At 45.1% G+C, this 16,424-nt stretch overlaps 1 protein-coding gene across 1 annotated transcript in view; it reads right to left on the bottom strand.

The window, feature by feature from the left end:
- The window catches only part of ITPR2 (inositol 1,4,5-trisphosphate receptor type 2), a 318,547-nt gene that overhangs the window by 200,519 nt on the left and 101,604 nt on the right, over nucleotides 1–16,424 (bottom strand). The window contains exons 4-9 of the mRNA XM_088454805.1: nucleotides 14,052–14,138; nucleotides 13,065–13,223; nucleotides 11,656–11,754; nucleotides 11,491–11,574; nucleotides 10,239–10,385; nucleotides 9,296–9,391 (exon numbers count right to left, since the gene is read on the bottom strand). Of these exons, the coding sequence (XP_088310931.1) occupies nucleotides 9,296–9,391; nucleotides 10,239–10,385; nucleotides 11,491–11,574; nucleotides 11,656–11,754; nucleotides 13,065–13,223; nucleotides 14,052–14,138 (672 nt within the window). The remainder of the gene's footprint in view (nucleotides 1–9,295; nucleotides 9,392–10,238; nucleotides 10,386–11,490; nucleotides 11,575–11,655; nucleotides 11,755–13,064; nucleotides 13,224–14,051; nucleotides 14,139–16,424) is intronic.

Raw genomic sequence — 16,424 nt, 5'->3', positions numbered from 1 at the left:
AAAAGCAGCAGAATGAATTCTGAAGTGTTTCGGGCAATATTATATGCTCATATTCAGTCAAATGCTTCAGAACTCATTGGACGGCGCTTCACAGTGCAGATGGACAATGACCCGAAGCAAACTGCAAAAGCAACCAAAGAGTTTTTTAAGGCTAAAAAGTGGAATGTTATGCAATGGCCAAGTCAATCCCCTGACCTGAATCCGATTGAGCATGCATTTCACTTGATGAAGATAAAACTGAAGGGAAAATGCCTCAAGAACAAGCAGGAACTGAAGACATTTGCAGTAGAGGCCTGGCAGAGCATCACCAGGGATGAAACCCAGCGTCTGGTGATGTCTATGCGTTCCAGACTTCAGGCTGTAATTGCCTGCAAAGGATTTGCAACAAAGTAATAAAAAGTGATAGTTATATTTAGAATTGTTTAGTTTGTCCCATTACTTTTGGCCCCTTAAAAAGTGGGAGACACAAGAAACCGTTGTAATTCCGACATCGTTCACCGGATTTGGATGTAATTACCCTCAAATTAAATCTGAAAGTCTACAGTTAAATCACATCTTGTTTGTTTCATTTCAAAGCCATTGTGGTGGTGAAGAGAGGCCAAAATATGTCTATACACGAGTGCCCCCTAGTGGATGAAGGAGAAATTATCCTGTACCCCATTGACACTACTCCAGTGCCCCCTAGTGGATGAAGGAGAAATAACCCTGTACCCCATTGTCCATACTTCAGTGCCCCCTAGTGGATGAAGGATAAATAAGCCTGTACCCCATTGTCTATACTCCAGTGTCCCCTAGTGGATGAAGGAGAAATAATCCTGTACCCCATTGTCTATACTCCAGTGCCTCCTAGTGGATGAAGGAGAAATAATCCTGTACCCCATTGTCTATACTCCAGTGCCCCCTAGTGGATGAAGGAGAAGTAATCCTGTACCCCATTATCTATACTCCAGTGCCCCCTAGTGGATGAAGGAGAAATAAGCCTGTACCCCATTGTCTATACTCCAGTGCCCCCTAGTGGATGAAGGAGAAATAAGCCTGTACCCCATTGTCTATACTCCAGTGCCCCCTAGTGGATGAAGGAGAAATAAGCCTGTACCCCATTGCCTATACTCCAGTGCCCCCTAGTGGATGAAGGAGAAGTAATCCTGTACCCCATTGTCTATACTCCAGTGCCCCCTAGTGGATGAAGGAGAAATAAGCCTGTACCCCATTGTCTATACTCCAGTGTCCCCTAGAGGATGAAGGGGAAATAAGCCTGTACCCCATTATCTATACTCCAGTGCCCCCTAGTGGATGAAGGAGAAATAAGCCTGTACCCCATTATCTATACTCCAGTGTCCCCTAGTGGATGAAGGAGAAATAAGCCTGTACCCCATTGTCCATACTCCAGTGTCCCCTAGTGGATGAAGGAGAAATAAGCCTGTACCCCATTATCTATACTCCAGTGCCCCCTAGTGGATGAAGGAGAAATAACTCTGTACCCCATTGTCTATACTCCAGTGCCCCCTAGTGGATGAAGGAGAAATAACCCTGTACCCCATTGTCCATACTCCAGTGTCCCGTAGTGGATGAAGGAGAAATAAGCCTGTACCCCATTATCTATACTCCAGTGCCCCCCTAGTGGATGAAGGAGAAATAACCCTGTACCCCATTGTCTATACTCCAGTGCCCCCTAGTGGATGAAGGAGAAAGAAGCCTGTACCCCATTGTCTATACTCCAGTGCCCCTTAGTGGATGAAGGAGAAATAAGCCTGTACCCCATTGTCTATACTCCAGTGCCCCCTAGTGGATGAAGGAGAAATAAGCCTGTACCCCATTGTCTATACTCCAGTGCCCCCTAGTGGATGAAGGAGAAATAAGCCTGTACCCCATTGTCTAAACTCCAGTGTCCCTTAGTGGATGAAGGAGAAATAACCCTGTACCCCATTGTCTATACTCCAGTGCCCCCTAGTGGATGAAGGAGAAATAAGCCTGTACCCCATTGTCTATACTCCAGTGTTCCCTAGTGGATGAAGGAGAAGTAATCCTGTACCCCATTATCTATAATCCAGTGTTCCCTAGTGGATGAAGGAGAAATAATCCTGTACCCCATTGTCTATACTCCATTGTCCCCTAGTGGATGAAGGAGAAATAAGCCTGTACCCCATTGTCTATACTCCAGTGCCCCCTAGTGGATGAAGGAGAAATAAGCCTGTACCCCATTGTCTATACTCCAGTGCCCCCTAGTGGATGAAGGAGAAAGAAGCCTGTACCCCATCGTCTATACTCCAGTGCCCCTTAGTGGATGAAGTAGAAATAACCCTGTACCCCATTGTCTATACTCCAGTGCCCCCTAGTGGATGAAGGAGAAATAATCCTGTATCCCATTGTCTATACTCCAGTGCCCCCTAGTGGATGAAGGAGAAATAACCCTGTACCCCATTGTCTATACTCCAGTGCCCCCTAGTGGATGAAGGAGAAATAAGCCTGTACCCCATTGTCTATACTCCATTGCCCCCTAGTGGATGAAGGAGAAATAATCCTGTACCCCATTGTCTATACTCCGGTGCCCCCTAGTGGATGAAGGAGAAATAAGCCTGTACCCCATTGTCTATACTCCAGTGCCCCCTAGTGGATGAAGGAGAAATAACCCTGTACCCCATTGTCTATACTCCAGTGCCCCCTAGTGGATGAAGGAGAAATAACCCTGTACCCCATTGTCTATACTCCAGTGTCCCCTAGTGGATGAAGGAGAAATAAACCTGTACCCCATGGTCTATACTCCAGTGTTCCCTAGTGGATGAAGGAGAAGTAATCCTGTACCCCATTGTCTATACTCCAGTGTCCCCTAGTGGATGAAGGAGAAATAAGCCTGTACCCCATTGTCTATACTCCAGTGCCCCCTAGTGGATGAAGGAGAAATAAACCTGTACCCCATGGTCTATACTCCAGTGCCCCCTAGTGGATGAAGGAGAAGTAATCCTGTACCCCATTATCTATACTCCAGTGTCCCTTAGTGGATGAAAAAGAAATAATCCTGTACCCCATTGTCTATACTCCAGTGTCCCCTAGTGGATGAAGGAGAAATAATCCTGTACCCCATTGTCTATACTCCAGTGTCCCCTAGTGGATGAAGGAGAAATAATCCTGTACCCCATTGTCTATACTCCAGTGTCCCCTAGTGGATGAAGGAGAAATAATCCTGTACCCCATTGCCTATACTCCAGTGTCCCCTAGTGGATGAAGGAGAAATAATCCTGTACCCCATTGTCTATACTCCAGTGTACCCTAGTGGATGAAGGAGAAATAATCCTGTACCCCATTGTCTATACTCCAGTGTCCCCTAGTGGATGAAGGAGAAATAATCCTGTACCCCATTGTCTATACTCCAGTGTCCCCTAGTGGATGAAGGAGAAATAATCCTGTACCCCATTGCCTATACTCCAGTGTCCCCTAGTGGATGAAGGAGAAATAATCCTGTACCCCATTGTCTATACTCCAGTGTACCCTAGTGGATGAAGGAGAAATAAGTCTGTACTCCATTGTCTATACTCCAGTGCCCCATAGTGGATGAAGGAGAAATAAGCCTGTACCCACATTGTCTATACTCCAGTGCCCCCTAGTGGATGAAGGAGAAATAAGCCTGTACCCCATTGTCTATACTCCAGTGCCCCCTAGTGGATGAAGGAGAAATAAGCCTGTACCCACATTGTCTATACTCCAGTGTCCCCTAGTGGATAATGGAGAAATAATCCTGTACCCCATTGTCTATACTCCAGTGCCCCCTAGTGGATGAAGGAGAAATAAGCCTGTACCCCATTGTCTATACTCCAGTGTCCCCTAGTGGATGAAGGAGAAATAATCCTGTACCCCATTGCCTATACTCCAGTGTCCCCTAGTGGATGAAGGAGAAATAATCCTGTACCCCATTGTCTATACTCCAGTGTACCCTAGTGGATGAAGGAGAAATAAGCCTGTACCCACATTGTCTATACTCCAGTGCCCCCTAGTGGATGAAGGAGAAATAAGCCTGTACCCCATTGTCTATACTCCAGTGCCCCCTAGTGGATGAAGGAGAAATAAGCCTGTACCCACATTGTCTATACTCCAGTGTCCCCTAGTGGATAATGGAGAAATAATCCTGTACCCCATTGTCTATACTCCAGTGCCCCCTAGTGGATGAAGGAGAAATAAGCCTGTACCCCATTGTCTATACTCCAGTGCCCCCTAGTGGATGAAGGAGAAATAAGCCTGCACCAGCACCTCGCCCAAATCACACATAACCATCCACAGCGGAGCAGGTAACATAACAGGGAAAGAAAAAGCAAAGTGTATATGACAATAGAATATGTACTGTGCAGATATAATCATCAATCACAGGCAGAGGTGATGCTGATTACGCCCTATCTGAGTGAGATTGCTGGACAGCAGAAACGACCATCAATGTGGCCACACCACCTTACATCACCAGCACGGCGTACCCCCTTTGCTGAGTGATCTGATAAGCTGCGGAAACGTTTACATATACATCTAGAACCATAATTACTAGTCCAATACTATTCTCTAACATGTATTTTAGCTTTAGTTATCCCTTAAAAGTCCACCCATGTGTGATAAACAGTCATTTCTAAGATGCATTTCTACTGAAATATGGAACATTCTGTTCTTGCAGAGATCATTTTCCTACCTTACATTACCATTAATAAAACAGTAAATATTATAGTGCACTTGGCATAGAAAGTTCCTTATTTAATGGTAAATGACATCGAACAAAGGGCCCCATTATTAGTCCTCCTTATCCTGTATCGCCACTCGAAGCAAACTCACTGCGGACATGAACAGCGGTTATCGTGGCACCGCAATGCAGCTTTCCACAGAAAATTACTGTTGCTCACACAATTTCAGCTGCATATGAGAGTATTTTAGGAGAAGAGAAAGACAGAAACAATTATTTACCCACCAACCACGTAACTCATTACCCCCCCTCCCCCCAATTTCAGCTGCCACTATAAAGGCTAGCACACTATCAGCCAAGATCTCCGTGCAAAGGACAAGCACACACAATGTACCACATTAAGCAGCTCTGCTGGCTCTGATCCACCTTAGTTAGTGCTGAGCCAACGTGCCGACACAGCGCTGTGTAGTTTGGGTGACACTGTGACAGTTTCCACGCAAAGAGGTGAGAGGGATCGCTGCGAGGGCGCAGTTGAAAGAGAGAGGTCCGTCACTCACCGGACGGGTCATTTGTATCACAGCGGTAATTAGTAGACCATTAAATTGTTTATTTTGAAATACTTATTAAATTCTGCTATTTACTGTATATAACGCCGGTATAGGCTGCAGTGCTGTACAATCAGAGAAATGCGATCATTAGCTGCTGTCCCTTCCTCAGAGGAGCTTACAATCTAATGTGTTAATTACACACTTAACTCATCCATAGTGCTGGTGCACAGAGTATACAGGCTTACACACAACTCATCCCTAGTGCTGGTGCACAGAGTATACAGGCTTACACACAACTCATCCATAGTGCTGGTGCACAGAGTATACAGGCTTACACACATAACTCATCCATAGCGCTGGTGCACAGAGTATACAGGCTTACACACATAACTCATCCATAGAGCTGGTGCACAGAGTACACAGGCTTACACACATAACTCATCCCTAGCGCTGGTGCACAGAGTACACAGGCTTACACACATAACTCATCCATAGTGCTGGTGCACAAAGTATACAGACTTACACACATAACTCATCCATAGTGCTGGTGCACAGAGCATACAGGCTTACACACAACTCATCCATAGTGCTGGTGCACAGAGTATACAGGCTTACACAGATAACTCATCCCTAGCGCTGGTGCACAGAGAATACAGGCTTACACACATAACTCATCCATAGTGCTGGTGCACAGATTATACAGGCTTACACACATAACTCATCCCTAGTGCTGGTGCACAGAGTATACAGGCTTACACACAACTCATCCATAGAGCTGGTGCACAGAGTATACAGGCTTACACACAACTCATCCAAAGCGCTGGTGCACAGAGTATACAGGCTTACACACAACTCATCCATAGCGCTGGTGCACAGAGTATACAGACTTACACACATAACTCATCCCTAGCGCTGGTGCACAGAGAATACAGGCTTACACACATACCTCATCCATAGTGCTGGTGCACAGAGTATACAGGCTTACACACATAACTCATCCCTAGCGCTGGTGCAGAGAGTATAAAGGCTTACACACATAACTCATCCATAGAGCTGGTGCACAGAGTATACAGGCTTACACACATAACTCATCCATAGAGCTGGTGCACAGAGTATACAGGCTTACACACAACTCATCCAAAGCGCTGGTGCACAGAGTATACAGGCTTACACACAACTCATCCATAGCGCTGGTGCACAGAGTATACAGACTTACACACATAACTCATCCCTAGCGCTGGTGCACAGAGAATACAGGCTTACACACATACCTCATCCATAGTGCTGGTGCACAGAGTATACAGGCTTACACACATAACTCATCCCTAGTGCTGGTGCACAGAGTATACAGGCTTACACACAACTCATCCATAGAGCTGGTGCACAGAGTATACAGGCTTACACACAACTCATCCAAAGCGCTGGTGCACAGAGTATACAGGCTTACACACAACTCATCCATAGCGCTGGTGCACAGAGTATACAGACTTACACACATAACTCATCCCTAGCGCTGGTGCACAGAGAATACAGGCTTACACACATACCTCATCCATAGTGCTGGTGCACAGAGTATACAGGCTTACACACATAACTCATCCCTAGCGCTGGTGCAGAGAGTATACAGGCTTACACACATAACTCATCCATAGAGCTGGTGCACAGAGTATACAGGCTTACACACATAACTCATCCATAGAGCTGGTGCACAGAGTATACAGGCTTACACACAACTCATCCAAAGCGCTGGTGCACAGAGTATACAGGCTTACACACAACTCATCCATAGCGCTGGTGCACAGAGTATACAGACTTACACACATAACTCATCCCTAGCGCTGGTGCACAGAGAATACAGGCTTACACACATACCTCATCCATAGTGCTGGTGCACAGATTATACAGGCTTACACACATAACTCATCCCTAGTGCTGGTGCACAGAGTATACAGGCTTACACACATAACTCATCCCTAGCGCTGGTGCACAGAGCATACAGGCTTACACACATACCTCATCCCTAGCGCTGGTGCACAGAGTACACAGGCTTACACACATAACTCATCCCTAGTGCTGGTGCACAGAGTATACAGGCTTACACACATAACTCATCCATAGTACTGGTGCACAGAGTATACAGGCTTACACACATAACTCATCCATAGAGCTGGTGCACAGAGTACACAGGCTTACACACATAACTCATCCCTAGCGCTGGTGCACAGAGTACACAGGCTTACACACATAACTCATCCATAGTGCTGGTGCACAAAGTATACAGACTTACACACATAACTCATCCATAGTGCTGGTGCACAGAGCATACAGGCTTACACACAACTCATCCATAGTGCTGGTGCACAGAGTATACAGGCTTACACAGATAACTCATCCCTAGCGCTGGTGCAGAGAGTATACAGGCTTACACACATAACTCATCCCTAGCGCTGGTGCACAGAGAATACAGGCTTACACACATAACTCATCCATAGTGCTGGTGCACAGATTATACAGGCTTACACACATAACTCATCCCTAGTGCTGGTGCACAGAGTATACAGGCTTACACACAACTCATCCATAGAGCTGGTGCACAGAGTATACAGGCTTACACACAACTCATCCAAAGCGCTGGTGCACAGAGTATACAGGCTTACACACAACTCATCCATAGCGCTGGTGCACAGAGTATACAGACTTACACACATAACTCATCCCTAGCGCTGGTGCACAGAGAATACAGGCTTACACACATACCTCATCCATAGTGCTGGTGCACAGAGTATACAGGCTTACACACATAACTCATCCCTAGCGCTGGTGCAGAGAGTATAAAGGCTTACACACATAACTCATCCATAGAGCTGGTGCACAGAGTATACAGGCTTACACACATAACTCATCCATAGAGCTGGTGCACAGAGTATACAGGCTTACACACAACTCATCCAAAGCGCTGGTGCACAGAGTATACAGGCTTACACACAACTCATCCATAGCGCTGGTGCACAGAGTATACAGACTTACACACATAACTCATCCCTAGCGCTGGTGCACAGAGAATACAGGCTTACACACATACCTCATCCATAGTGCTGGTGCACAGAGTATACAGGCTTACACACATAACTCATCCCTAGTGCTGGTGCACAGAGTATACAGGCTTACACACAACTCATCCATAGAGCTGGTGCACAGAGTATACAGGCTTACACACAACTCATCCAAAGCGCTGGTGCACAGAGTATACAGGCTTACACACAACTCATCCATAGCGCTGGTGCACAGAGTATACAGACTTACACACATAACTCATCCCTAGCGCTGGTGCACAGAGAATACAGGCTTACACACATACCTCATCCATAGTGCTGGTGCACAGAGTATACAGGCTTACACACATAACTCATCCCTAGCGCTGGTGCAGAGAGTATACAGGCTTACACACATAACTCATCCATAGAGCTGGTGCACAGAGTATACAGGCTTACACACATAACTCATCCATAGAGCTGGTGCACAGAGTATACAGGCTTACACACAACTCATCCAAAGCGCTGGTGCACAGAGTATACAGGCTTACACACAACTCATCCATAGCGCTGGTGCACAGAGTATACAGACTTACACACATAACTCATCCCTAGCGCTGGTGCACAGAGAATACAGGCTTACACACATACCTCATCCATAGTGCTGGTGCACAGAGTATACAGGCTTACACACATAACTCATCCATAGAGCTGGTGCACAGAGTATACAGGCTTACACACATACCTCATCCATAGTGCTGGTGCACAGAGTATACAGGCTTACACACATAACTCATCCATAGTGCTGGTGCACAGAGCATACAGGGTTACACACATAACTCATCCCTAGCGCTGGTGCACAGAGTACACAGGCTTACACACATAACTCATCCCTAGCGCTGGTGCACAGAGAATTGTGGGTAAAAGCGGTGTATTTGTTTTTAGCCAGTGTTACTGGCCGCAGCAGTAAGTGTCTGTACTGCACTTCGTAAACGACCCCACGTGACCCCTTCCTTCTTTGTTTGCATCAGGAACAAGGAGTGTACAGGTGCCTCACTCACCTCTGCCGCCAGGTAGTTCCCAGTAGCTAAGTGTTTAAATCGGAATAGACTGTTCCACTGGCCAGCCCCTCCTCGACAAGGATCGTGGTGCACAACCTGCAGGAGCATGGATAATATACATGAGGGACCGATGTAGCTAATAACAGAGAGACCGAAATAGCAACAAATCAATTCATTATCTGTCTGCAGGCTTCTCTCTCCATCGCACAGACTGCGCCTCATTACACACACATAATGCAGATTAGCAACAATTCTTGACACCATTTGCGGCACCTGTGTGTACACACATGGCCACCGCTATCAGACGATCATTGATATCACTTGATGTTCCGCTCACTTCACTTCCACGCAAAAGCTTCAAAAGTGCGCAGCACTAGGGGCCATTGCTGAATCTTCCAGTGTTGGACATAGCGTACGTGTACAGGCAGATCGTGCGATGCACAAATAGTGTTTTGGATCTGAATATATCTGACAGCACCCTCACCTGCACTCTGCCGCCATGCGATTATTACATGAAACGGATTCTGACCAAAAATCTGCCAGAGACCATCATGCCACCTCTTACAACCAATTTAGCACCAATTTTCTAGAGAGACTTACCTCACACAACCTACTGGATGTTAACATAGGTCAGTCTGCATCATAAACCTCCACACCTCTCCAACAGACCTCACGAGACATCCAATAAACCTCCCTCAGAACCAGACAAACCTCCCTCGGAACCCGACGGGCCTCCCTCGGAACCCGACGGGCCTCCCTCCCTCAGAACCCGACGGGCCTCCCTCCCTCAGAACCCGACGGGCCTCCCTCCCTCAGAACCCGACGGGCCTCCCTCCCTCAGAACCCGACGGGCCTCCCTCCCTCAGAACCCGACGGGCCTCCCTCCCTCAGAACCCGACGGGCCTCCAAAAAGGCAGAAACTGTATTTCATCATGATAATTACCTCTATTTCCCACAGGGCCTTGGAGCTTGTTGCGGATGTTGCAGACTGGCGCAAGGTGGTGCGCAGGAAGATGTGCTGCTTTTTCTCATACTCATCGCAGGTCAGAAACTTTTCTTGTTCTGCGTGAAACAACCTGACCACATCACCCTGCAGGGGCACAGGCGGGGGGACAAGGGTGGTTAAACACGACGTAGAGTAACGCCAGAAAAATCAGTATTTCATAAGGTCATCTGTAACATGTATGTAATTTATAAACCATCTCCGGGACCTTGTATTGCTGAATACAAGCTTTGCCCCTCCATGCCTGGAACGCCAGGAGAGAAACAAATATAAAACATAATGGAGATTAAATAGGTTCCGAGTTTGAGGAACCGGCGGGTTTTCAGCAAGCTGTTCAGCATGTTGGCCGTGTTGATTAGCATACTAAACAGCTTGAAGAGTTGGAAAAATGGTAGTGTAGGGACTATGAAGGGGAGGGGAGATTTGCTATTTTTTTTAATTAACATTTATCTAAAGTTCATTTAAAAAAAAAAAAATCTCATGTTTCTCTTGGAGGGACTTTAGTGAAGAAACTCCTGTAATAATCTGTAACTAGCACCCTCCTCAGAGTATTATTATATAATCTCTACGAGAATGTGAGTGCCGATTTCACTGCATGTAAATTAGGACACGAGAGGTCACTCCCTAGCTGTGTGACCTTTACAAAAACAGTCAGCCTTTGCAAATATAACTCCTCACTGACTTTCAATAGCTTCACAATGGACTAAATAGGAGTTTGTTATCTGGTTTTATCTTTCTACTGTTGTCACAGAGACAAAATGAAAGAGGAAGAGTGAGGAGCATGAGAGGAAAGTGCAAACATAAACTAAAAGACAACGTCGCACCACATTATATATAAAGTATACTTTGTATGTTTTAAATACTATGAAAAGTTAGAGGGGGATTGGTGGTGGGGGAGGGGTCATCTCTTCACACTAAAAACTAAGTGAATTTAAGAAAGAAAATAAAAAACAGACACTTCCTAATCATTAGTCTAAGGTCAGTCAGAAGAAAAGGATACAGAATATGGATTATAAAGACCCAAGGTAAAAGCACATTTTTCCATTCATCCATGTTTATGTACTACACTCTGCAGTCTTCCGCAACCATCAGATGACCAAAGCAATCTCCTGACAGACGAGCAGGAAATATTAGGAAATCTCCTGGTACGTATCCGGTCCGGCTGCGATTACCGGAGACGACGGTCACTCACCCCTTTCAGAACGTCGTCTCGATAGTCGCTGTACTTCATAAACAGCGCAACTTTCCAGCTGGTGTTACAATTGACGGCGTTCACCTATAACAGAATAAGGTTTATTTCATGCTTCTTGGGACGTGAATGATTGTAAGGACTCAGTAAGGTCCAGGGATAAGTTACCTCCTTGCAGCCGGGATTATCTAGAAGTTCTATATTACTGGCGTGAAGCGGCTGCCCGGCGTTAACCGGCATCAGGACCACCTTATCTCCCACCAAAACCTGGAAAACAGATAACCAGAGGGAAAATCTGTTACCTGCATGAGAAACCCCTTTTAAGATTGCATTTTGGGGAAAAATTGTGCAATTATTACGGCTCCTTCATAGGAGAATTATCTCTAATGCGGCCCTGCTGGAAAGGGACATCTTTGGAAGAAAATCGGCTATTATATCTAATAAGTTTACACATATTGGTGCTCATTAAGGGGTCGATCCTAATAGGTGCAAGGGGGGCGAGTTGCCACTGTAACGGCATAGAAACGCCAGCAACGGCACCTCAAATCACTGCCGGATATAACCCCAGACTCTCAGAGTTTTTGTACGTAAACTTATGGGGCTGAGAACAAAAATCACAAGTCCGGAGGTGCCGGTAAGTGCGGCAGTCCAGAGGTACCGGTAAGTGCGGCATATAGGTACACTAACTTGGGGTTAATAGCATCGATCCCTAAGATTTAGGTTAAAATTTTCTTTAGGTGCCGAATATGATTGTGCAAAAATGTTAATAAAATCTTTTTGCATGCAGAGAAAAATACACGCATGTGACACACATGTACTGACCTAATCTGCTTTTACAGTGCACTTTAAAGTCAGTTTCGGCAGAGCCTGGATCACAACTCTAAATCATATGATGGATTTTACATTTAAACAAAGGCACAAAAGTATGGGAAATATCAATGTTAAATACCAACAAGGGTCCAGTTCCAACAGACCAGGGGCTATACAGTATACGTATTATACTATATACTAAGCGGAGGGCTCCCAAAGCCGACAAATTTTAGGCGGTTTTGTGCACGGATTTAAAAGCAGATAATATTCAACGCAATTGATTTTCTATTCATTATTATCGCCATTTTCAATCCAACGGACAAATGCGATAGAAATCGGTGGCTTTGAAGATCCCCCACTTAGTAAATAGTCCAGCGATGATTCCGATATTTTTATGCCCTTGTTTTACTGTAAAATACATCACGCCTTTACCCATGTAACTATAATTATAATGTAAAGGGTCCATAAGCCTAACGTATAGGTGAGGTCTAAACGCCATCTTGTGACATGTACAAATACACGAGGGATGTAAATATTGGCACATTATGGGGTCTAGTTACTAAGCAGTGTTAGGAGACAGAGTAAAAAGTGATAAGGTGCCAGCCAATCAGCTCCCAGCTGTCATTTTTCAAACACAGCCTGTGAGATGACAGTTGGGAGCTGATTGGCTGGCACCTTATCACTTTTCACTCTGTCTCCTAACACTGCTTAGTAAATAGACCCCTCAGTCATTAGCTCCAATCACAGATGGTTCCTAGAGCACCTACATTGTCGCCTTCACTCCGCAGCTTCCAGAATGGCTGAATGTAGAACCAGGAGCCCTCGTTCCCGGCCGCGTCCAGGGACACGCGCATGGCATTCTTCTCCAGCAGCGCCGGCAGCCGCTTGTTCACCGTGAGGTATTTGTTGCTCTTAATGTGCAGCAGCTGTACGGAGAAAAGTCACACGCTGAGGACGGACACAAAAAGGCGGTATAACTTTTATGTATATTACGCTTACCTGTACAACGTTACTGTACATTACGCTTACCTGTATAAATTTGCTATATATTATGCTTACCAGTATGCCATTGCTGTATATTACGCTTACCTGTATATCACTACTGTATATTACTCTTTCTGTATATGATTGCTGTATATTATGCTTACCTGTATAACAATGCTGTATATTACGCTTACCTGTATATTATACTTACCAGTGTAACATTGCTGTATATTACGCTTGCCTATATATTACACTTACCAGTATAAAATTGCTGTATATTACGCTTACCAGTATAACATTGCTGTATATTACACTTACCAGTATAACATTGCTGTATATTACGCTTGCCTGTATATTATACTTACCAGTATAAAATTGCTGTATATTACACTTACCTGTATAACATTGCTGTATATTACACTTACCAGTATAACATTGCTGTATATTACGCTTACCTGTATAACTGCTGTATATTACGCTTGCCTGTATATTATACTTACCAGGATAACATTGCTGTATATTATGCTTACCTGTATTACATTACTGTACATTATGCTTACCTGTATAACAATACTGTATATTATGCATACCAGTATACCATTGCTGTATATTATGCTTACCAGTATAACATTGCTGCATATTACGCTTACTACTATAACTTTGAGATATATTACGCTTGCCAGTATAACATTGCTGTATATTACACTTACCAGTATAACATTGCTGTATATTACACTTACCAGTATAACATTGCTGTATATTACACTTACCTGTATAACGTTGCTGTATTTTACAATTTCTCCCAGCAACTTTCTGTTCTCAGACTCATTTTGCTTCTGCTCCAACTCAGCGGCGTGCTGCAAGGACACCGCATCAATAGCGCACAGATAATATAACACACATACACTATCACTGGGGATAATCACTTATTATAGGGACACAGCATCAATAGCACACACACAATATAACACACATACACTATCACTGGGGATAATCACTTATTATAGGGACACAGCATCAATAGTACACAGACAATATAACACATATACACTATCACTGGGGGATAATCACTTATTATAGGGACACAGCATCAATAGTACACAGACAATATAACACATATACACTATCACTGGGGATAATCACTTATTATAGGGACACAGCATCAATAGTACACAGACAATATAACACATACACTATCACTGGGGATAATCACTTATTATAGGGACACAGCATCAATAGTACACAGGCAATATAACACACATACACTATAATAACTGGGGATAATCACTTATAGGGACACAGCATCAATAGTACACAGACAATATAACACACATACACTATAATAACTGGGGGTAATCACTTCTTACAGGGACACAGCATCAATAGCACACAGACAATATAACACACATACACTATCACTGGGGATAATCATTTATTATAGGGACACAGCATCAATAGTACACAGACAATATAACACACAGACACTATCACTGTGGATAATCACTTCTTACAGGGACACAGCATCAATAGCACACAGACAATATAACACACATACACTATGACTGGGGATAATCACTTATTATAGGGACACAGCCTCAATAGTACACAGACAATATAACACACATACACTATCACTGGGGATAATCACTTATTATAGGGACACAGCATCAATAGTACACAGACCATATAACACACATACACTATCACTGGGGATAATCACTTATTATAGGGACGCAGCATCAATAGTACACAGACAATATAACACACATACACTATAATAATATGAGATATGGTAAGAACTTACCCTTGTTATCTCTATTTCTACGAAGTCCATAGGGTTCCACAGGATACCTTGGGTATAGGTGTGACGTCAGTCGCTGGGCACCATAGAGTTAAGCTTTTCAGCCTCCCAGGATGCACTAGGTCCCCCTCCTATACCCCGCCCCCGAGCCAAGGCACCTCAGTTAGTTATCAAGCCATAGGCCGGAGGAGGAGAAGGAAGAGAGAGAAAAAAGATCTGGACACATACAAGAATCACATTCTCACCAGAGGGAGACGGAAAACCGGTGACCAGAGCAAAGCCCATCTGCAGCACAGGTGCGACAGGGCGGGAGTCCTGTGGAACCCTATGGACTTCGTAGAAATAGAGATAACAAGGGTAAGTTCTTACCATATCTCATATTTTCTACTTCAGGGTCCATAGGGTATCCACAGGATACCTTGGGGATGTCCCAAAGCAGTATCCTCTAAGGGTGGGGACGCTCCTGTGCAGAAAGGAGAATCCGCCGCCCGAAGGAAGCATCCTGAGAGGCGAAGGTGTCAAACCTGTAATACCTCACGAAGGTATGGACAGAGGACCACGTAGCAGCCTTGCAGATCTGAACTGCCGAGGCACCACGTCGAGCTGCCCACGAAGGACCCACAGACTTAGTGGAATGAGCCTTCAGAGAAGGAGGGACCGGTAGGCCTTCATGAAGATAAGCTTCAGAAATAGCCATACGGATCCAGGCTGCCAAAGTTTGCTTTGAAGCAGGCCAACCCTTTTTACGGAAGCCATAGAGGACAAACAAAGCGTCCGACTTCCTAAACGAAGAAGTGCGGTCAACATAAGTCCTTAAGGCCCACACAACATCCAAAGAGGCCTCACCCACGGAAAGACCCGGTGAGTTAAAGGCCGGAACAACTATTTCCTCGTTAACATGAAACTGGGAAACAACTTTGGGAAGAAACTCGGGCCGAGTGCGGAGCACTGCCCTGTTCCCATGAAAAACCAAGAAAGGGGGTCTACAAGAAAGAGCCCCTAACTCAGAAACACGTCTGGCCGAAGCAATGGCCAGAAGGAAAACAGTCTTAGCTGTTAGCCATTTAAGATCCACTGAGCCCAGTGGTTCAAACGGCGGTCCTTGGAGAGCCCTCAGGACCACAGCCAAATCCCAAGGCGCCACAGGTGGAACAAAGGGCGGCTGAATGCGGAGAACACTCTGCATAAAGGTGCGCACATCCGGGATTGTAGCAATCCTACGGTGAAACCAGACAGATAGGGCCGAAACCTGTACCTTCAAAGAAGCAAGGCGAAGCCCATGATCTAGTCCCGCATGCAGGAAAGCGAGAATCCGAGACAGACGAAACTCCCGCGGTGCATA

This window comes from Taudactylus pleione, unplaced genomic scaffold (genome assembly GCF_031769625.1).
Source record: "Taudactylus pleione unplaced genomic scaffold, aTauple2 ptg000634l, whole genome shotgun sequence".
NCBI lineage: Eukaryota > Metazoa > Chordata > Amphibia > Anura > Myobatrachidae > Taudactylus > Taudactylus pleione.
This window is presented reverse-complemented; position numbering and strand designations above follow the sequence as displayed.